Genomic DNA, 21,893 nt, shown 5'->3' with positions numbered 1-21,893 from the left:
GTGTGTTCCACCCAGTCACCACTCTAAAAGGAAAAAAATCCTTCCTCTGACATCCCATCTATACTTTTGTTCAATCACCTTAAAGTTATGGCTCTTCATATTAGCCATTTCTGCCCGGGGATGGGAGGTGGGGGGGATGTCTCTGGCTGTCCACTCTATCTACGCTTCTTATCATCTTGTATAACTCTATCAACTCACTCTTCATCCTCCTTCCCTCCAAAGAGAAAAACCCTAGCTTGCTCAAACTGTCCTCAGAAGATATAATATGCTCTCCAATCCAGGCAGCATTCTTTTCGTTATTCTATCAATCTGTTATGTTTCATAAATAACAGGCTTCCCTTCCTCCACAATCAACGCTGCTCTCATCTGCATCTCTTCTATTTCATGTACATCTGCCCTCATCCCATCCTCCTGCCATCACACCAAGGATAAGGTTCCTCTTGTCCTACACCGACCACCCCACCAGCCTCTGCATTCTGCACATAATTCTCTGGAACTTCTGCCAACTCCAACTACCAAGTACATCTTTCCCTCCCCCCTCCTACTTTCCACTTTTTCACTTTCGTAGGGTTTGCTCCTCAAGTGACTGCCTTGTCCATTTATCCCTTTCCACTGTTCTCCCTCCTGGAACTTATTCTTGCAAGCAGAACAACCTGCCCCTACACCTCCTCCCTCACTACCATTCAGGGCCCCAAACAGTCCTTCCAGGTGAGGTGACACTTCACCTGTGAATCTGTTGGGGTCATCTACTGTGTTTGGTGCCCACGGTCTGGCCACGGTGAGACCCAACATAGATTGGGAGACTGCTTCACCAAACACCTTTGCAGTGGCCACCCATTTTAATTCTACTACCCATTCCCATTCCAACAATTCAGTCCATGGCCTCCTTTACAGCCAGGATGAGGTCACACTCTGGTTGGAGGAACAATACCTTATATTCTGTCTGGGTAGCCGTCAATGCATGAACATTGATTTCTCAAACTTCTGGTAATGCCCCCCACCCACCTTCTTCACTATTGTCCATTTCTGTTTCCCTCTCTCACCTTATCTCCTTACCTGCCCATCACCGCCCTCTGGTGATCCTCCCCCTTCCCTTTCCTCCATGGTCTTCTCTCCTCTCTTAATAGATTTCTCCTTCTTTATCTCTTTTACCAATCAACTTTCCAGCTCTTTACTTCATCCCTCCCCATCTCCTGGTTTCACCAATCACCTGCTACCTTGTGCTTCTTCTTCCCCTTCCCCACCTTCTTAGTCTGACTCATTCCCCCTTCCTTTCCAGTCCTGCTGAAGGGTCTTGGCCCGAAACATCAACTGTACTCTGTTCTGTTGATGCTGCCTGGCCTGTGAGTTCCTGCAGCATTTTGTGTGAGTTGCTCGGATTTCCAGCATCTACAGATTTTCTCTCGTTTGTGATGTTTCTATTTCATTGGCTCAGGCTCATCTAGTTACATGGGCATTTTGGTAACCTTTTACATCGTTTTGTTAGTGTTTTCATACATTCTCTAAAACTGTCCTTATTTAATAGAACATAGAGCATTACACCACAGTACAGGCCCTTTTACCCATGATGTTGTGGGCCTACTCTGACCCTTCATTTTTCTATTATCCATGTAGGCTCTCTCTCTTTCTCTCTCTCACTCACTCTCCCTCATTAACCTATTGACCAGATAACTTCATCTATTCCCATGGAAACCTTGGCTACATCCTATTGGTGTTCCCTTTATACCATCCATTACCCTCCCACCCTAGATGACTGGAAATGTCATCTCTGTTTCTCTTTCCACAGATACTGCCCAGCTTGCTGAATCTTTTCAGTAGTTTCTGATTTCATTTTACGTTTTGAGGGAGATGAACACTTGTACAAGATTGAAAGAAATAGTGAGTTTAAACTAATATGGCGGGGGGTTAGGAATCAGGATGACAGAGCTGAGGATGAGCCAGCAGGTTTACAAGTAGATGACGGGTGTAACACGAATGTAAGGAAGGACAAGCCAATGACTGGGTGCAAATGAAGACAGACCGAAGAGTAAAATTGCATCACAGAGGCAAAATTCAAAAGGGCGAAGAATGCAAGGCTGAAGGTGCTGTATTTAAATGCGTGTAGCGTTCAGAATAAGCTGGACGAATTTGTGGCACAATTAGAGATTGGTCGCTATGACATTGTGGAAATCACTGAGTCGTGGCTGAAAGAAGGCCATAGCTGGGAGCATAACATCAAAGGATATGCTATGTATTGAAAGGAAAGGCAGGAAGCCATAAGTGGTTGTGTGGCTCTGTTGGTAAGAGATGGCATTACATCTTTAAAAAACGGTGACATAGAATCAGAGAATATTGAATCTTTGTGGATGAAGTTAAGAAACTGCAAAGATGAAAAAAACATGATGGGAATCATAAATAGGCCTCCAAATAGTAGCCAAGATGTGGGGTTGAGATGTGGGCAAAGGGAGCTGGAAAAATTATGTAATAAGGGTAATGACACAATTGTAATGGGGGTCTTCAATATGCAAAGGGGTTGGGAAAATCAGGTTGGTGTTGGATTGCAAGAGAGGGAATTTGATGAATGTCTATGAGATTGCTTTTTAGAACAGTTTGTGCTTGAGCCTACTTGGGGAAAGGCCATCTTAGATTGGGTATTGGGTAATAACCCAAACTTTATTAGGGAGCTTAATGTAAAGGAACCTTTAGGAGACAGTGATCATAATATGATTGAATTCATACTGCAGTTTAAGAGGGAGAAGCAGAAGTCAAATGTATCAGTGTCACAATGGAATAAAGGGAATGAGAGAGGAGCTTGCCCAGGTGGATTGGAGAAGGATACTGGCGGGGATGACGGCAGAACAGAGATGGCTGAAGTTTCTCAGAATATTTCACAAGGCACAGGATAGATAAGTCCCACAGAAGAAGAAGTTCTCAAATGGCAGTGGTAAGCAACTATGGCTGACAAAGGAAGTTAACAAGTACATAAAAGCCAAGGAAAGGGCAAAAAAGAGTGGGAAGTTGGGTGATTGGGAAGACTTTAATATCCAACAAAAAGCAACTGAAAAAGCTATAAGAAGGAAAAGGATGAAATATGAGGGCAAACTAGCCAATAGTATACAGCAGGATACTAAAAGGTTGCTGAAGATGCATTGGTCATAATCCTTCAATAATCACTTGATTCTGACATGGTCCTGGAGGAGTGGAAGATTGCAAATGTCACTCCACTCTTTAAGAAGGGAGGAAGGCAAAAAGGATATTATAGGCCAGTTAGCCTAACCTCAGTGGTCGGGAAAGTGTTGGAGTCTATTACTAAGGGTGAGGTTTTGGGTACTTGGAGACTAATGATAAAATAAGTCAGTCAGCATGGTTTCTGTGAAGGGAAATCTTTCCTGACAAATCTGTTAGAGTCCTTGAGGAAGTAACAAGCAGTGTGGACAAAGGAGAGGCAATCCATTTACTTGGATTTTCAGAGCGCATTTGATAAGGTGCCACACATGACGCTGCTTAACAAGATAAAATCCCATGGCATTACAGGAAAGATACTGGCATGGATAGAGGAATGGTTAACAGGCAGGAGGCAGTGAGTGGAAATAAAAAGGACCTTTTCTAGTTGGCTGCCAATGACTACTGGTGTTCCTCAGGGGTCAGTATTGGGACCGCTACTTTTCACATTGTTTATCAGTGATTTAGATAATGGAATTGATGGTTTTGTGGCAAAGTTTGTGGATGATATGAAGATAGGTGGAGGAGTAGGTAGTGCTGAGGAAGCAATGTGATTGCAGCAGGACTTAGAAAAATTAGAGAATGGGAGAAAAGTGGCAGATGAAATACAGTGTTGGAAAATGTATGATAATGCATTTTGGTAAAAGGAACAATAGTGCAGACTTATCTAAATAGGGAGGAGGTTCAAACATCAGAGGTGCAGAGAGACTTAGGAGTCCTTGTGCAAGACTCCCAGAAGGTTAATTTACAGGTTGAGTCTGTGGTAAAGAAGACAAATGCAATATTGGCATTTATTTCAAGGGGAATAGAATACAAAAACAAGGAGATGATGCTGAGCCTTTATAAGACACTAGTCAGGCCGCACTTGGAGTATTATCAACAGTTTTGGGCCCCATATCTCAGAAAGGATGTAATGTCATTGGAGAGAGTCCATTGGAGATTTATGAAGACGATTCCAGGAATGAAGGGGTTAACATATGAGGAGCATTTTGCAGTTTTGGGCCTGTACTCACTGGAATTTAGAAGAATGTGTGGGGATCTCTTTGAAAGCTAAAGACTAGATGGTGCGGATGTGAAGAGGTTTTCTATGGTGGGGTTATCCAGAGTCACAGGGCACAGCCTCAAAATTGAGGGGCAACCTTTTAGAACAGAGGTAAGGAGGAATTTTCTTTAGCCAGAGAGTAGTAAATCTGTAGAATGTTCTGCCACAGACTCTGGTGGAGGTCCAGTCTGTGAGTATATTTGAGGTGGAAGTTGTTTGTTTCCTGATCAGTCAGGGCATCAAAGGATATGGCAAAAAGGCAGGTGTATGGAGTTGAGTGGGATACAGGATCAGCCATGATGAAGCAGACTTGATGGGCTGAAATGGCCTAATTTTGCTTCTGTGTCTTATGGTCTTATGATCTGATTGATTTGTGTCAACTTCCCTTTGGATTTGGCCCAAGGCTTCAAACATTAATTTTGTGCCTCAAGTACCTTACTTTGTTTTTTCTAACTCAGACCAGTTCAATCCACTTCAGTGAACACTGGACCCAGTCTAACTTAGGTCACAGACTGCTATTTCTATGTAACCAAATAAACAGTGTAAACCCTGTGTAGTACCTGTCTTATCACGTGTGACTAGTTGCTGCACTCTTTGGGAAAATCAAATTACATAGTACTGCACTAGATGCTAGCTGGCCATCAGAAAGTTCTGGTATCAGAAGGAGGCAATGAATAGAAACCACACGCTTCTGGAAATAAGGTTTTGTTAATAAGAAAAGGACAATATGTATAAAATATTTACATGAGCAAGAATAATTCAAAATTCAAACATTATGTTTAGGTTCCAAATCTTAAATGGCAACCCACAACTAATTCACTTTTAATTAGAATCAGTGAGATTCCTTACTCTAATCTCTCTAACTAATTAGATGTAGTGTTATTCCCTATTTAAAAGTTTACAGACTAAACTTTCCTTTTTTACTTATCCTTAGTTAGTTAGAAAACCAATTATCATTCCTATTCTCAAGTATTCTAGTTAACTTCAGTTTCATTTCCAGGCAGAATATCTACAAATTTATATTAAAATTCAAAAATTGTATATACACAGTTTAACTTCTTTCACGACAATTTTCCAACATTACAACTTTTAAACAAAGTAAATCTCATTCAGTAACTTAACAAAGTCTTTGCAAAACTAATCAGTTCCTGCAGAAAATCAAGTTCAGATTCTTTGAATAAAAATACATCCAACTGTATTAAATCCTCTGCATCATTCCGCGTTTCGTTCCCGCGCTGGTTAGTCGACCTTTGTTTGGGTGGCTCGCCATTGTGTTTCTTAGATTATTAGATGAAATAGTTGAAAATCCATGGAAAGTCAGTTCACAAACTTGTACAAAAACTTGACCAAATGCCTTGGTCTGATTTTGCAGAACTAATTCCCAACTACACAGTAGGGATTTTGGACACTCGTCTCTGTGATATTGTCTGGTTAAAGCTGCTGCATGTTATAGCTGTAGCTTCAATAAATCTTTTATCGCTATTGTCTCCCCTCTAGGGATTTCACCCTGAGGTTTCCAGTTAGTTGGGTAAAAATACTCACTACTAATTCCACTCTTAACAGTTCATGTCTTCAGCTTTGTTGCTGCGTTTCTCTCCTTGTCCATTGCTGTGTCCAGCCCGTTCTGCCCTTGCATCGTGGTTTTTTTCTCAAATACGCTTTTTTAAAAAAATCGATAAACTTTGTTTTCATCCCTCTGCAGGTGGAACTTTCTAACATTACATCTTTGGGTTTAATTGACCTGGGTTAACCTTTCCTCCTTTGCATATGGCTACAGGTTGCAATGTAATGGGTTTGAGGTGTTCAACCTTTGTGAAATCTGGAAGAGACTCTACAATAGCTGAACCCAGAGCTTGGAAAAGGGACTGAATTACTGTCACTAAAGGATTTCTGAGCTCAGGATATGTTAGAGTTTTAGGTTTCTGTGTCTAGAAGACCTTCAGAGTTCAGGCACTTCTTTGTGAGATTTTTCATTTGTCGTGGCTTTTCTAGTCTCTTTTTCTTGTTGAATCTCAAATTCATTTGGGATTGACGAAATTTCCAGGCTTCTGCCATCAGGTGGGATACACTGATTATACATTCCTCGGGACTGATAGGTAAGTTACTTTCCACAGTGGATTCCTCTACATCAGGTGAGTAACTTGCATTTCTTTGTGATTCCAGCTCTGGGTTTGCCACCGGAGTGGTTGTAATTGGCTGGTTTGGGCTTGGGTTGGAGCCCACAGTTCTTCTCTGTAAATTTCACAAGTTTCTCAACCCTTAGTAGGTTCATCTACAATGTCAAGTCTTGGTTTGAGGTAATAAAACTCATCCTCATCCTCTTCTGAGTCAATTGAATTTTCTTCCACTTCAACTGACTGTTCATTCTTAGTACTGTGAGCTGTGTACTTGTGAATAGGGACAAGAGTTCATTGTCTTCAGAGGGAAGAAATCCACAAGGGAGCAATAGATCCCTATGTAATGTCTGTATGGGCCCAAACTGGTTCTCAGGATGTACTTTGTAGACAGGTAGATCACCAGCTTGGCTCACCACTACAGAGACTACTTCTTCCCATTTAGCGGCAAGTTTGTTTTTACCTCGTAGACGCACATTCCTTAGTAGCACTGATCTCCTTCTTTCAACTTTAAAGCTGTCACATGTTTGTCATATCTGGTCTTGTTTCCGTCTGCCATTTTCTGTAAGTTCCCCGTAGCTATCTTGAAGCTTTTGTCAAGATGAGATTTCAAATTTTGTACATACTGAGAGAGTGATTTACCATGTTTGTCTTTCAAGGGTAATGTGAAAGCTAAGTCAATTGGGAATCTGGGTTGTCGTCCGAACATCAATTCATATGGACTAAAGCCAGTCATCTCATTCCTAGTACAATTATAAGCATGGACTAGGGGTTTCACAAATTCTTGCCAGTGACTTTTATCTTTTGTCTCCAGGTTTTCCAACATATTTACGAGGGTCCTGTTAAACCTCTCAACAGGGTTTCTGCTGGGATGATACAGTGTAATTCTGACTTTTTGAATTCCATCTATCTCACACAATTCGTTAATCAAGTGGGATTCAAAATCAGGCCCTCTATCGCAGTGTAGGCGCTCAGGATAACCATAATGCAAGATGAAATGCTCCCATCGGCACTTTGCAACAGTCTTGGCTTTTTGGTTAGGTGTAGAAATATTCACTAATAGAGCAGCTTTCTCGGGCAAGATCTTGCTTCTTACACATTGACCACATATTTTAATCTTGTGTTCTGCATGAGCAGCCATCTTGGGCCAATAGAATTGGCTTCTGACTAAATCCAGGGTACGGTCAATACCCATGTGACCAAAGTCATCATGAAGACTCTTAAGTAGCTCAGATCAAAACTTTCCAGGAGTTATGAACTGTAACATTTTAGAAGTGAACCAGCAGCAAGAGAATACACATGGAGTTTGGTTTTGATGTGAAAACCATTACCTTTTGATGCACCATTAATAACTCACGCTGAGACTTAGGAAGCGAGATATCGGCTTTTATTGACTGGAAGAATAAACAACACTACATCCTGGGGAAAATGAGGGAGAGCAGCAGCCCACAGTCGCCTTTATACAGGGGTCTGTGGGAGGAGCCACAGGAGCAGTCAGACAGGTATATCTAGTTCACCACACCTTTATTAGTATCTACTTATAATATAGTAACTCAACCAAGATAATCAGAAGTTAGCAGTGTTATGTGTATATATGTGTAAATATAGCTCTCAGACTATCGAGCTTGGGGGTACAAGGCTTAGAGTCTGGAGATGGTAAAGTAGGAAAGTTCAGTCATCTATGGAATAAATGATAGGAGGGAGATATTTGTAATCCATGTTGTAATGGAGGGAGAAGGTAAGAATGAAGTATTCCACAGGTTCCATGCTGGAAACGAAATGACAGTCACTGTAGACCTTGTCCGTCGTATCATTCCAAATCCACATACGAATTATCACCAGCAGTGACCTGTCACAGGAATATCATCTTCCAATGGTAGCACACAGCATATTCAGGCAAGGTCAACACAAGTGGTCCCACAAGATATCCCCAAAATCCACTCCTATGGATTATATGAAGTTATGCAGCATGTGCCAATGATCAACACCCCCCCCCACCCCCCTTGTGGGCATAGGAGAGTTCCAAGCCCCAGCTGTGACAAGCTGAAGCTACCGGCTTCCCCAGTCTCTCTTACTCGCTCTCTTACTGTGTCTCTGTATTTTAATCTGCACAGACCGCGACAGCCTGTGACTGACGCCATAGGCCCACCTCTCTCAGGCGCTTAAAGCGACAGTCCACAGTAAATGAAACCTGTGAGTTTGTAACACAGATAAAACAAGCTGAAAAGTTGTTTTATCTCTGGTTAGTCTTCTTCTGTACAGAATTCTGTCTTTTAGCTCTAGACGATCCCATTCTCTGAGAAGGTAGGGTAGTCTGGGGATTGTGTTTCTCACTAAAGGGGATGCTTTTTCTCCAGTTTCCATCTGCTTGATGACTTCCCTAATACAAGCATCTGCTAACTGGGAGTCTGTAATCTCAGCATCAGAGAGATGAGAAATGACTGGTAATCCCCATGCTCATCTCCTTGTGCGTACCTGTCAGGAATAGCTCTTGAGTGCATCATTAAGGATCGAGCATACGGAATGACAACATCTGCAGCAGGTTCTGTTCGTTGGATAAGACGACTCTCACATAGAGCTTGCTCAACGCCAGTCCCCATTTGTCCTGAAACAGGAACTGCTTCTAGTTTAAAATGAGGCTTAGGAGTGCCATGACTTGACTCCCACTCCCTCCGTCTCTTCTCAATCTGTCTTCTCTTTTCTGCTACTAGTACTGGATTGGGTTCACAGCAGCAAGAGCTGGCTATGTGCCCATCTTCACCACATTTAAAACAGTTCCAAGGTGTTGCCGTTACACTTGGCTGTTTGTGGTTGTTAGAGCTGTGGACTCTTGTTTATCTGTTGCATCAGCCTTTCCTTTTGGCAGCGTATCACTTGCTGTCTTAAAGCTTGCTTTTCCCTTCTGCTGTTTTGTCGATTGTAGAGCAGCTAGCTAACTTTGGAGCTTAGTGATTTGTTTAGTCAGTTGAGAAGTAACTGAAATTAGCTGTGTTACATCATCATCTTTACAGACACCTGTGACCTGAGCCTGTATAACAGCATGTGGTATGGCTGTTCCTAAATGCGTGCGCTTCTGGAAGCATGCTTGTCTTCTCCGGTGCGTAGAAATGTCAATAGTTCGGTAAATGATGGCGGGTTTTGTTTTTTCTGTTCTAGTTGCAGCTCTAAGACCGGGGAGTGGTCCCAACATCCTCTATAAAACTGCTTTAAGAGATGCTTGTTAGCCTCAGTTTCAGCAACTGCACCTCGCTTTGTGGTCAGTGTCAATGCTACCTGTAGCTACTGTAGGTAGGCAGACAGGGGACAGACACCTGTGTTCTAAACCATGCTCATGAATTTGGTGAATAATTCATCACTGTCTTCCATGGTGGCAAAAGCTGAATCTAGGAGTTGTATGTACCGTAGATTCCGGATTTTAAGCCGCTACTTTTTTCCCACATTTTGAACAGCTTTGAACTTTGCGGCCTTTAATACGGAGCGGCTAATACATGATTTTTTTCATGCCGCCTCGTAAACATTTTGCCTCGTAACAGTAGACCAATAAAATTGATGAGTAGTTCACAGAGGTCCAATGAAATTGTACGATAAATCAAGCGCACTTTCACAATTAAATTATTGTAAATCAGTCATTTGTACTCACCCTCATCAACATGGAAAACACTCGAAGCATTGTGCTGCCTTTATGGCAGTTATTTAGTTTATAATATTTTCGCTTAATAATTCATTTTCTAGTTAAAGTTAGAAGAGTTTTAACTATATTTGTTTTCTGTACTACATCGCGGGATGCTATGACATCACACCCGGTTTCGCGGTGTCTTGTGGGAAAAATGCCGTTTGCGATAAACGGGACGGCGGAGCGAAAATGCTGCTTTTAAGTTAAAGGCGATCAATAACTTTTCCTGGTAGGCTGCAGTATATATATTTTTTACCAGTCGTTAGGAGATATTGGAATGTTGTTCAGTAAAGAAGTATACGCAACGTATATTTAAAAGTAGCCGCGTTACGGGCACGGTTCGAAAAAAAGCATTTGCAATATGTATTTGTTTTTATTACCATATGGATTTAATTAAAAGTTAAAAAATCCTCACGTGTAATATCTTTCTGTGTAAATATCTCATATTACAACGTGGGACACCTGCGGCCGAAAATCCGGTGCGGCCTAAAATCCGGTGCGGCCTTTACAATTAAAAAATTGATTTTATTTCTAAAATTAGAGCCAGCGGCTTTTAATCAGGTGCGCTCTGTAGTCCGGAATCTACGGTAATTAGTGGGTGAAGCTCCAGGGCTTATTGACTTGATGATGTCAGAAGCTGATGGAAGAATACTTTCACATGTTTTCTGTGTTCTCAGGGTCCTGACAGGATATTCCCTGGGACCTTGAGGGAGGTTAGTGTACAAATAGCAGGGGCTCTGACAGAAATATTTCAAATGTCATTAGAGATGGGGATGGTGCCAGAGGATTGGCGTATTGCTCATGTTGTTCCATTGTTTAAAAAGGGTCCTAAGAATAAACCTAGCAATTATAGGCCTGTAAGTTTGATGTCAGTGGTGGGTAAATTAATGGAAAGTATTCTTAGAGATGGCATGTATAATTATCTGGACAGACAGGGTCTGATTAGGAGCAGTTAACATGGATTTGTGCATGGAAGGTCATGTTTGACAAATCTTATTGAATTTTTTGAAGAGGTTACTAGGAAAGTTGACGAGGGTAAAACAGTGGATGTTGTCTATATGGACTTCAGTAAGGCCTTTGACAAGGTTCCACACAGAAGGTTAGTTAGGAAGGTTCAATCGTTAGGTATTAATATTGAAGTAGTAAAATGGATTCAACAGTGGCTGGATGGGAGATGCCGGAGAGTAGTGGTGGATAACTGTTTGTCAGGTTGGAGGCCGGTGACTAGTGGTGTGCCTCAGGGATCTGTACTGGGTCCAATGTTGTTTGTCATATACATTAATGATCTGGATGCTGGGGTGGTAAATTGGATTAGTAAGTATGCAGATGATACTAAGATAGGTGGCGTTGCGGATAATGAAGTAGATTTTCAAAGGTTGCAGAGAGATTTAGGCCAGTTAGAAGAGTGGGCTGAACGATGGCAGATGGAGTTGAATGTTGATAAGTGTGAGGTGCTACATTTTGGTAGGAATAATCCAAATAGGACATACATGGTAAATGGTAGGGCATTGAAGAATGCAGTAGAACAGAGTGATCTAGGAATAATGGTGCATAGTTCCCTGAAGGTGGAATCTCATATGGACAGTGTGGTGAAGAAAGCTTTTGATATGCTGGCCTTTATAAATCAGAGCATTGAGTTGGGATGTAATGTTAAAATTGTACAAGGCATTGATGAGGCCAAATTTGGAGTATTGTGTACAGTTCTGGTCACCGAATTATAGGAAAGATGTCAACAAAATAGAGAGAGTACAGAGGAGATTTACTAGAATGTTACCTGGGTTTCAGCACCTAAGTTACAGAGAAAGGTTGAACAAGTTAGGTCTTTATTCTTTGGAGCGTAGGAGGTTGAGGGGGGACTTGATAGAAGTATTTAAATTTATGAGGGGGATAGATAGAGTTGACGTTGATAGGCTTTTTCCATTGATAGTGGGGTGATTCAAGCAAGAGGACATGTGTTGAGAGTTAGAGGGCAAAAGTTTAGGGGTAACACGAGGGGGAACTTCTTTACTCAGAGAGTGGTAGCTGTGTGGAACGAGCTTCCAGTAGAAGTGGCAGAGGTAGGTTCGATATTGTCATTTGAAGTAAAATTGGATAGGTATATGGACAGGAAAGGAATGGAGGGTTATGGGCTGAGTGCAGGTCGGTGGGACTAGGTGAGAGTAAGCATTCGGCACGGACTAGAAGGGCCGAGATGGCCTGTTTCCATGCTGTAATTGTTATATGGTTATATGAAGATCAGATACACTTGGGTCTTGCAAGAGCAGTTCAACACTAGCACACCGTCTCATAATCCACCTCATTGGGTGGGTTAGGGGTTCTACCAGAAAAAGTTCAGAACCTTACAAGTGGATTGTCATGAACCATCAAGTCATTACTGTGCACAATGTGTTCCACTATGACTCTTTGAATATCTGGAGGGTGTAGATCACTGGGAGAGAGGGATGGCTTTGCTGCAAGTCCATTAGTTTGTATTTCAGGGATTGAGTTATTCTGCATAGCAGCTAGAGCTGTTTCTGGCTGGTTAGTATCAGGAGTCTGCTCTGAATTTGAAGAGTGTTATTATGTACATCTTCATATTTGTGTGGGGTTCTGTGTAGATATGTTCCAATGAGACAAGGAAAGGATGGTAGGGTACAAGAACCGTGGTGTACAAAGGCTGTTGAAAATCTAGTCAAGAAGAAAAGAGAAGCTTACAAAAGGTTCAAAAAACTAGGTAATGATAGAGATCCAGAAGATTATAAGGCTAGCAGGAAGAAGTTTAAGAATGAAATTAGGAGAGCCAGAAGGGGCCATGAGAAGGCATTGGCTGACAGGATTTAGGAAAACCCCAAGGCATTCTACAAGTGTGTGAAGAGCAAGAGGATAAGATGTGAGAGAATGGGACCAATCAAGTGTGACAGTGGAGAAGTGTGTATAGAACCAGAGGAGATGGCAGAGGTACTTAATGAATATTTTGCTTCAGTATTCACTATGGAAAAGGATCTTGGTGATTGTAGGGATGACTTGCAGAAAAGCTTGAGCATGTAGATATTAAGGAAGAGGATGTTCAGGAGCTTTTGGAAAGCATCAATTTGGATAAGTCACCGGAACCAGACGGGATGTACCCCAGGCTACTGTGGAAAGCGAGGGAGGAGATTGCTGAGCCTCTGGCAATGATCTTTGCATCATCAATGAGGACAGGAGAGGTTCCGGAGGATTGGAGGCAGATATTGTTCCCTTATTCAAGAAAGGGAGTAGTGATAGCCCAGGAAACTATAGACCAGTAAGTCTTACTTCAGTGGTTAGAAAGTTGATGGAGAAGATCCTGAGAGGCAGGATTTATGAGCATTTGGAGAGACTTAATATGATTAGGAATAGTCAGCATGGCTTTGTCAAAGGCAGGTCAAGCCTTACGAGCCTGATGAAATTTTTTGAGGATGTGACTAAACATATTGATGAAGGTAGAGGTGTAGATGTAATGTATATGGATTTCAGCAAGGCATTTGATAAGATACCCTGTGCGAGGCTTATTGAGAAAGTAAGGAGGCATAGGATCCAAGGGGACATTACTTTGTGGATCTAGAACTGGCTTGCCCACAGAAGGCAAAGAGTGGTTGTAGATGGGTCATATTCTGCACGGGGGTCGGTGACCAATGGTGTGCCTCAGGGACCTGTTCTGGGACCCCTACTCTTCATGATTTTTATAAATGACCTGGATGAGGAAGTGGAGAGATGGGTTAGTAAATTTGCTGATGACACAACGGTTGGGGTGTTGTGGATAGTGTGGAGGGCTGTCAGAGGTTACAGCGGGACATTGATAGGATGCAAAACTGGGCTGAGAAGTGGCAGATGGAGCTCAACCCAGATAAGTGTGAGGTGGTTCATTTTGGTAGGTTAAATATGATGGCAGAATATAGCATTAATGGTAAGACTCTTGGCAGTGTAGAGGATCAGAGGAATTGTGGGGTCTGAGTCCATAAGACACTCAAAGCTGCTACGCAGATTGACTCAGTGGTTAAGAAGGCATACAGTGCATTGGTCTTCATCAATTGTGGGATTGAGTTTAGGAGCCGAGAGGTAATGTTGCAGCTATATAGGACCCTGGTCAGACCCCAGTTAGAGTACTATGCTCAGTTCTGGTTGCCTCACTACAGGAAGGACATGGAAACCATAGAAAGGGTGCAGAGGAGATTTACAAGGATGTTGTTTGGATTGGGGAGCATGCCTTAAGAGAATAATTTGAGTGAACTCTGCCTTTTTTCCTTGGAGCGACGGAGGATGAGAGGTGACCTGATAAAGCTGTACAAGATGATGAGAGGCATTGATTGTGTGGATAGTCGGAGGCTTTTTCCCAGGGCTGAAATGGCTAGCATGAGAGGGCATAGTTTTAAGGTGCTTGGAAGTAGGTACAGATGAGATGTCCGGGGTAAGTTTTTTTAAGCAGACAGTGGTGAATGCATGGAATGGGCTGCCATTGAGGGTGGTGGAGGCGGATACGATAGGGTCTTTTAAGAGACTCCTGGATAGGTACATGGAGCTTAGAAAAATAGACAGCTATGGGTAAGCCTAGGTATTTCTAAGGTAAGGACATGTTCAGCACAGCTTGTGGGCCAGAGGACCTGTATTGTACTGTAGGTTTTCTAAGTTTCTATGTTTCAGCAGTATCAACAGTGACTGTGTCCCTATTCTCAATAGTAAGGATTTCAGTGATCTGGGTTAACATCTCTCTCAAGATTTCATTGTAATCTTTCCCACTGCACTTCGCTAAGGCTTTCAACTCACCAAGGTAAACTTGAGTGGTGTCTTTTCCAACTTTCTGAGTGTAAAAACTGGCTGAAGTATCTATGTGGTAGGAAACATTTTGGTCACTGCTTGCCTGTTGAGCGTATGGTATCAAAGGCTAGAGATCTTGCAGTGCAGAGTCAAAATGGTACTCTACTATGAGGGACTTGGGAAATTCTGCACGAGAGTTAGTTATTCAAATAATGCTGGCAATTGAACCATATTCCTTTAGTATTTCCTCATCTTGTTCTGTTCCTGTTATGCCACTCACTGACTAAAACAGCATTTGGGATTGTGACACCCTTTTCCTCTATGACTTCCATTTTCTTTCACTGTAAGTCTTAATTGAACAAGTGAGTTTCAACAATAAGATTCTTTTAGTGCTTTGTATACTAATTGGTATTCTAATACACTGCCTCCTGGCTGGCTTGCCATGTTTTATGTAACAACCGTCTTATCATGTGTGACTAGTCACTGCACTCTTTGGGAAAATCAAATCTCATTCAGTAACTTAACAAAGTCTTTGCAAAACTAATGAGTTCTTGCAGAAAATCAAATATGGATTCTTTGAATGAAAATACATCCAACTATATTAAATCCTCTGCATCATTCCACGTTTCGTTCCCGCGCTGGTTCGTTGACTTTTGTTTGGGTGGCTCGCCATTGTGTTTCTTAGATTATTGGATGAAATAGTTGAACATCCATGGAAAGTCAGTTCACAAACTTGTACAAAAACTTGACCAAATGCCTTGGTATGATTTTGTAGAACTAATTCCCAACTACACAGTAGGGATTTTGGACACTCGTGTTTGCCGAAATTGTCTGGTTATAGCTGCTGCATGTCATAGCCATATCTTCAATAAATCTTTTATCACTATTGTCTCTCCTCCAGGGGTTTCACCCTGAGGTTTCCAGTTGATAGAGTAAAGATGCAGTATTCACTACTAATTCCACTCTTAATAGTTCATGTCTTCAGCTTCTAATCATTGCTTCATTTCTCTCCTTTCCATGGCTGTGATCAGTCCGCCCTGCCCTCACATAGCAGTTTGTTTTTAAAATTCTCTTTTTTAAAAATTGAGAACCCTTGTTTTCATCCCTCCACAGGTAGAACTTTCTAACATTAGATCTTTGGGTTTAATTAACCTGGGTTACAACAGCTTCTTATCTGGAAATGGAGTCAGGTTTAGCAAATCATCGTACGTAGAACATGGAAGAGTACAGCACACGAAGAGGCCATTTGGCACACAATTTTATGTCGAACCCGCAAAAATGCAAATCTAAAACACCTAATCCCTCCTACCTACACCATGTCCATATCCCTCCATCTTCCTCACATCCATGTGCCTATCCAAATGTCTCTTAAAAGCCTCAAATGTACTGGCTTCTACAACCATACCAGGCAGTGTGTTCCAGGCATCCACCACTCTGAGTAAAAAACTTACCTCCTCACACCTCCCTTGAATCTACCCCTCTCACCTTCAATGCATGCCCTCTGGTATTAGACTTTTTAACCCTGAGAAACAAATACTCCCGTCTACTCTATCTATGCCTCTCATAATCTTGTAAACTTCTATCAGATCTCCCCCTCAGCCTCATCACCCCAAAGAAAACATGTTTATCCGCCTGTAAACTAGGCAGCATCCTGTACCCTCTCCAAATTGTGTCCACTTTCGATTGCTCTGATTGAGTCATCCCTGAGCAAGAACCACTTCATGAAATGGTGGCTGCAAGAACAGTCTCATAAAATGGCAGCCTCCATTCTTTTGGCCATGTGGTGAGAACAAAAGCATTTGCTTTGGTTGCTTTCACTGCTCTTGGCTCATTCTTGTTCACTGATTTGCAGATTTTAGTTCTTTGTGGCTAACAATGTTGTTACTTGAAATTTGGTGAATTAAAGCACAAGGAAGCTTGAAGGTACCATGGAGACAAAGGAGACTGCAAACGCTGGAATCCAGGGTGAAAAGAGCAAGCTGCTGGAGGAACTCAGTGGGTGAGGCAGCACCTGTGGTCATTAAAGTCTAGGGTTGAGATTTATATTCTGGACTGATGAAGGGTCATGCCCCTCAGACGCTGCCTGACCTGGTGAGCTAATTTGTTGTTCTGGGTGTACAGAATGCACAAAATTCTGCTCAGAATGGCCTGCTTCTTACATTTTCATCTAAAACATCACCAGATCTCCAAGCTGTGTGGCATTCTTTGCACCGCATGTTTAGATGGTATTGGGAGGTCACCGTTTAACTCTGCCCATTCTGGGTGATTTCCTCACTTTTCTAGATTGTGCATAAGAAGAAATATGGTCCCATCTGGAAATCTAGTTTCGGAGAGCTCTCCGTTATCAACGTGGCCGATTCTGACATGATTGAGGAAATTCTGCGACAAGAAGGCAAATATCCCATCAGAGCCTACATGCCTCACTGGCGAGAGTATAGGGAGCTGAGGGGACACACCTATGGACCACTCTGTGAGTAAGTATCAGACGGACTCTGCATCTAATCTGGAAGGGACTTTCTGATTATTTAATACTGTTTCTTTATTATTACTATTTTTTTTGTATCTGCACAGTTTGTTTGCTTTTGCACATTGGTAGTTCGTCAATCTTGGTCTGTAGTTTTTCGCTGATTCTATTGTAATTACTGTGAATGTCCACCAAGATAATGAATCTCAGGGCAGTGATAATAAATTGTCTTTGAACTTTTTCATCCTTATGAGCCACTGTGTTTCGGCTCAGGATTGATGAGCAGCTGTTTAAAATAGCCTTGACGGGTGCGGGAAGACTCATTCGCAGCAAAGATCTGACCACGTCGGAGACACCTGTGACCACAGAGGCTGGAATCTGGAGATGCAGACATGTTCCTGGAGGACCTCAGTGGATCAGATACATCAATGGGGGACATTGGACAGTCCTGAAGGCTAATTTTTTGGTTGATACAGTAGTAAGGGAGATAAATGCAATGTTTGCGTTCATGGAGAACTAGAATATAAAAACAAGGATGTTATGAGGAAGTTTAGTTTTTGTTGTCGCATGTGCATTGGAACATACACTGAAATGTGGAACTTGTGTCAGCGACCAACACACTCCAAGGATATGCTGGGGACAAACTGCAAGGCATTGGTCAGACCACATCTGAGTATTGTGAGAAGGTTTGGGCCTCATGTGTGCTGGCATTGGAGAGGGTCCAGAGGAGGCTCACACAGATGATCCCAGGAATTCAAGGTTTAACAGATGAGGCACATTTGGTGGCTCTAGGCCTGTACTCAATGGCGTTCAGAAGAATGAAATGGGGAATCTCATTAATACCTAGCAAATATTGAAAGGTTTAGATGGAATGGAGGTAGAAAGGGTGATTCCAGTGGTGGGAGAGTTTAGGACCAAGTTTACAAGAAGTACTGTCTCAGAATACTAGAATGTTCCTTTAGAATAGAGATGTGGAGGAATTTCTTCGGCCAGAGGGAGGCAAATCTATGGAATTCATTGGCACAGATGACTGAGGAGGCCAATTCAGTGGGTATATTTTAAGTGGAGGTTGATAGGTTTGTGATTGCTAAGGGTATTAAAGGTTACACAGAGAGTGTAGAGAGGAAAAATAAATCATTCATGATGGAATGGCAGGGCAGTCTTGATGGGCTGACTGGACTAATTCTGCTCCTGTGTCCTATGGTCAATATCAGGGATTCCTATGCCATGGACCAATGCCATTAAACAAGGGGTCTGTGGACCTCAGGTTGGGAACCCCTGGTCTATATCAATGGCTGGCATCAGCGTTCACCAATCATTGGTTCCTACCGCTGTAAGGAATTTACAGGAATTCTCCCCATGACTGCATGGGTTTCCTTCTGGTTCTCTGGTTTCCTCTCACATTCTAAAGGTGTACAGTTCGGGTTAGTAAGTTGCAGGAATGCTATTTTGGTGCCAGAAGCTTGGCAACACTTGTCTAATTGAGGAAAGGAATTTTAATCTCGATGCAGTGATAAATGCATTGCTTGATGTAGTAACAGAAACAACAAAACTGTTTATAAAATGCATTATGCATGCTTTAAAACAACTCTAAAGAATACACACTGTTATGAGTGATGAACAGACCTGATGGACAATGGGGTACAGAGTTAACCGTCCCCCCCGAGAACCACAAACTATTACTGTTGCTATGCTGACCATGAGAAAGAGATGAAAAACCGGCAAGAGCATCTGCGACAGATAAGAGAGAGGGGGGAATTGCTGATTAACTGTATTGTGACTCCTTTTGAATTATTTACTGTTTCGCTGCAAGGACAATAGTTTGCTCAATAACATTCCTCAGTGGACTGCAGGAGTGGCCTGATTTGATGGACACAGTAATTCAGGATTGATGGATAGCTGAGACCCCGTGAGTGGGGATAAAAAGACAGGTGTGGAGAGACACCCTTCAGACACACCAGTGGACACTGACTGAGTGTTGTGAACCCACAGGAAGGTGGGGGCTTCGGAGACCGAACCAGGAGATCGGTCAGTAAAGCTCACAGTGTTACAGCAGGGCCGGTGGGGACTTGTGTGTGTGTCCACTCATGCCAGAGTGACGAGTCCATCACAGAAGAACGGTCTAGCAGAAGGACGGAGCGGTCATAACTGAATGACCACACCGATACGACGGATTAAGAAAGCAAAGGAAGGTTTGCCTGACTGTAGCTGTTACATCTCGCTCGCTCACTCTCGCTCTCTCTCTCTCCAACGATTACAATACAACAACTATAACTACATCAGCACTCATGAACTGAACTGAACTTGATACTTTTCTATGACAATTCATTTACCCCTAGACATCGATAGAGCTTGTTTATTATTGATTATTATTATTCCTACACTTTTAGGTTTATTACTGCTACCTTGTGTTATATGTATATTTGCATTATTGATATGGTTTTGCTTATTTTTATTAATAAACACCTTGAAATATAGTACCACCAGACTCCAACGGAGTCTTCTTTCTCTGCTGGTCTGACACCCAGTTACGGGGTACGTAACAACACTTATGTAAGGAAGTTAGCTAAATACATTAAGAAAAATAATTTGCAAAGTGAGAGGAAATAGGATTGAAGGACTTGTTCTTCTGGGTGCCAGCACAGACTCAATGGGCTGAATGGCCTCCTTCTCTACCTGAACAGCTCTTTGAATCATCACTCACTCCCACTAATGGTGGCTGAGATTCAGGGATTCCTAACTTAGGGTCCACAGACCCCTTGCTTAATAGTATTGGCCCACAACATAAAAAAAGTTAGGAACTCCTGGTGTGGTTGTTTCAGACAGGACAAAAAAAAGGTGAAGAATGTGATGGGACTGAGATGAAGGTGGGTGGGAGGATGTTCAAAGATCAAAGTAAATTTGCTATCGAAGTTTGTATATATCTCCATGTACAACCCTGAGATTAAATTTCTTGCAGGCATTCACAGTAGGACAAAGAAATGCAATAAAATCAATGAAAAACTACACACAAAGAAACAACATACACAAGAAGACAAACTCTGCAAATACAAAAAAATACAAAATACTAAATGAATAAGTAAATATATAATACTGAGAACATAAGCAGTAGAGTCCTTAAGTGAGCCCATAGGTTGTGGAATCAGGTCAGTGTTGTGGTGAATGAAGTTATCCAAGCTGATTCAGGAGGCTGATGGTTGAAGGGTAATAACTGTTCCTGAACCTGGTGGTCTGGGACCTAAAGCTCCTGCACCTCCTTCCCGGTATCAGAAGTGAGAAGTGAGCATGACTTGGATGATGAATATTGCTTTCTTGGGGCAGCACTTGCAGGTGTACTCAATCAGACAATGGCCTGGACCGTGCCAATCTCCCAAAACAGCTTCCCATTGCAACATAAGTTTCTCATCACCAGTACCAATGCATGTGACTTCTCCAGGATTAAACATTTAAACATTTTTAATTATTAGCTTTCTTCATCACATATACATTAAAACATAGAGTGAAATGCGAGTCAATGAGTGAAACAGTCCAATGATGTGTATGGAACGATCTCTCTGGATGGTATGTAAAACAAAAGTTTGTCACTTTATCTCTACATATAACAATAATAGACCAAATACCTATCAATAGCAATGATTAAAGATTATTTATCACTTGTACATTGAAGTGTACAGTGAAATGTATTGTTTGCATCAACAATGAACACAACCCAGCACGAGCAGCCACACTTCTGGTGCCAACATAACATGCCCATAACTCATAAACCCGTATGTGGGAGGACATTGGAGCACCCGAAGGAACGGATGCAGTTACATGGAGAGTGTACAAACTCCTTGCAGGAAGTGGTGGGAATTGGAGCCTGATCATTGTAAAGCGTGGTGCTAACCGCAGAATAATCCTTCTCCTCAGGTATGGTCAAGAGTGGAACCACATGCGCAGCATGTTGAACCCCAAGTTGCTGAAGCCCAAGGAGGTGTCCAATTACTCTCCAGCCATTAACAAGGTGGTGACTGACTTTATGACGAAGATGTGTTGGCTGAGGCAGACCCAAGGAGGGGGACTGATGGTGTATGACATCTCCAATCAGCTCTACAATTTTGCATTTGAAGGTATTGGGGTTCACAGAGTCTTTAATTGCAGGGACGACTTGTGGATGAGGGTGGTTAGCGTATCGTTTCACAGCCATCGGGGGTCAGTTCCCAGCACTGTGTGTAAGGGGTTTCTGTGTGAGTTTCTGTGGTTGCTCTGGTTTCCTCCCACACTCCAAAGGATAGGATTTGTAAGCTGTGGACAAGACAAGCAACATCGACACCAGAACCAAACCAGGCAACAACAGCAAAACAGGCACATTTCCCACTGTCTTACCCATCCGCCCCCACACACACAGACAAGCCTCTAACTCCAGGATAGGTGCCTCCTGACCTCCAGTCCTTGTGTTGTGTTGGAGTCTGGAGATGTGGGCCTTCTGAGCCTGCAAGCAATACAGGCTTGCTTAGGAGAATGTTAGTGAGAAGCAAAGGTGGTGTTTAACAGTCGATCTGAGAGTAATGTGGCCATTTATGGTTCTTTCAATTGCCTGTGGGGAGTTTGTGTGTTCTCCCCATGACTGTGTGGGTTTCCTCCGACTACTCCGGTTTCCTCTCACGT

At 42.4% G+C, this 21,893-nt stretch overlaps 1 protein-coding gene across 5 annotated transcripts in view; it reads left to right on the top strand.

Annotated features, from left to right (window-relative positions):
• cyp27a3 (cytochrome P450 family 27 subfamily A member 3) overlaps window positions 1-21,893 on the top strand; it is a 416,483-nt gene that overhangs the window by 87,374 nt on the left and 307,216 nt on the right. For all 5 annotated transcript variants that reach the window (XR_012098986.1, XR_012098985.1, XR_012098987.1 and 2 more), the window contains exons 2-3: window positions 17,066-17,256; window positions 21,156-21,355. Coding sequence is in view for 2 of the 5 variants with exons in the window: in XM_073046104.1 (XP_072902205.1) it covers window positions 17,066-17,256; window positions 21,156-21,355 (391 nt within the window). In the remaining 3 variants the exon portion in view is untranslated. The remainder of the gene's footprint in view (window positions 1-17,065; window positions 17,257-21,155; window positions 21,356-21,893) is intronic.

Source organism: Hemitrygon akajei, chromosome 5 (assembly GCF_048418815.1).
Source record: "Hemitrygon akajei chromosome 5, sHemAka1.3, whole genome shotgun sequence".
NCBI classification, from domain to species: Eukaryota; Metazoa; Chordata; class Chondrichthyes; order Myliobatiformes; family Dasyatidae; genus Hemitrygon; species Hemitrygon akajei.
This window is presented reverse-complemented; position numbering and strand designations above follow the sequence as displayed.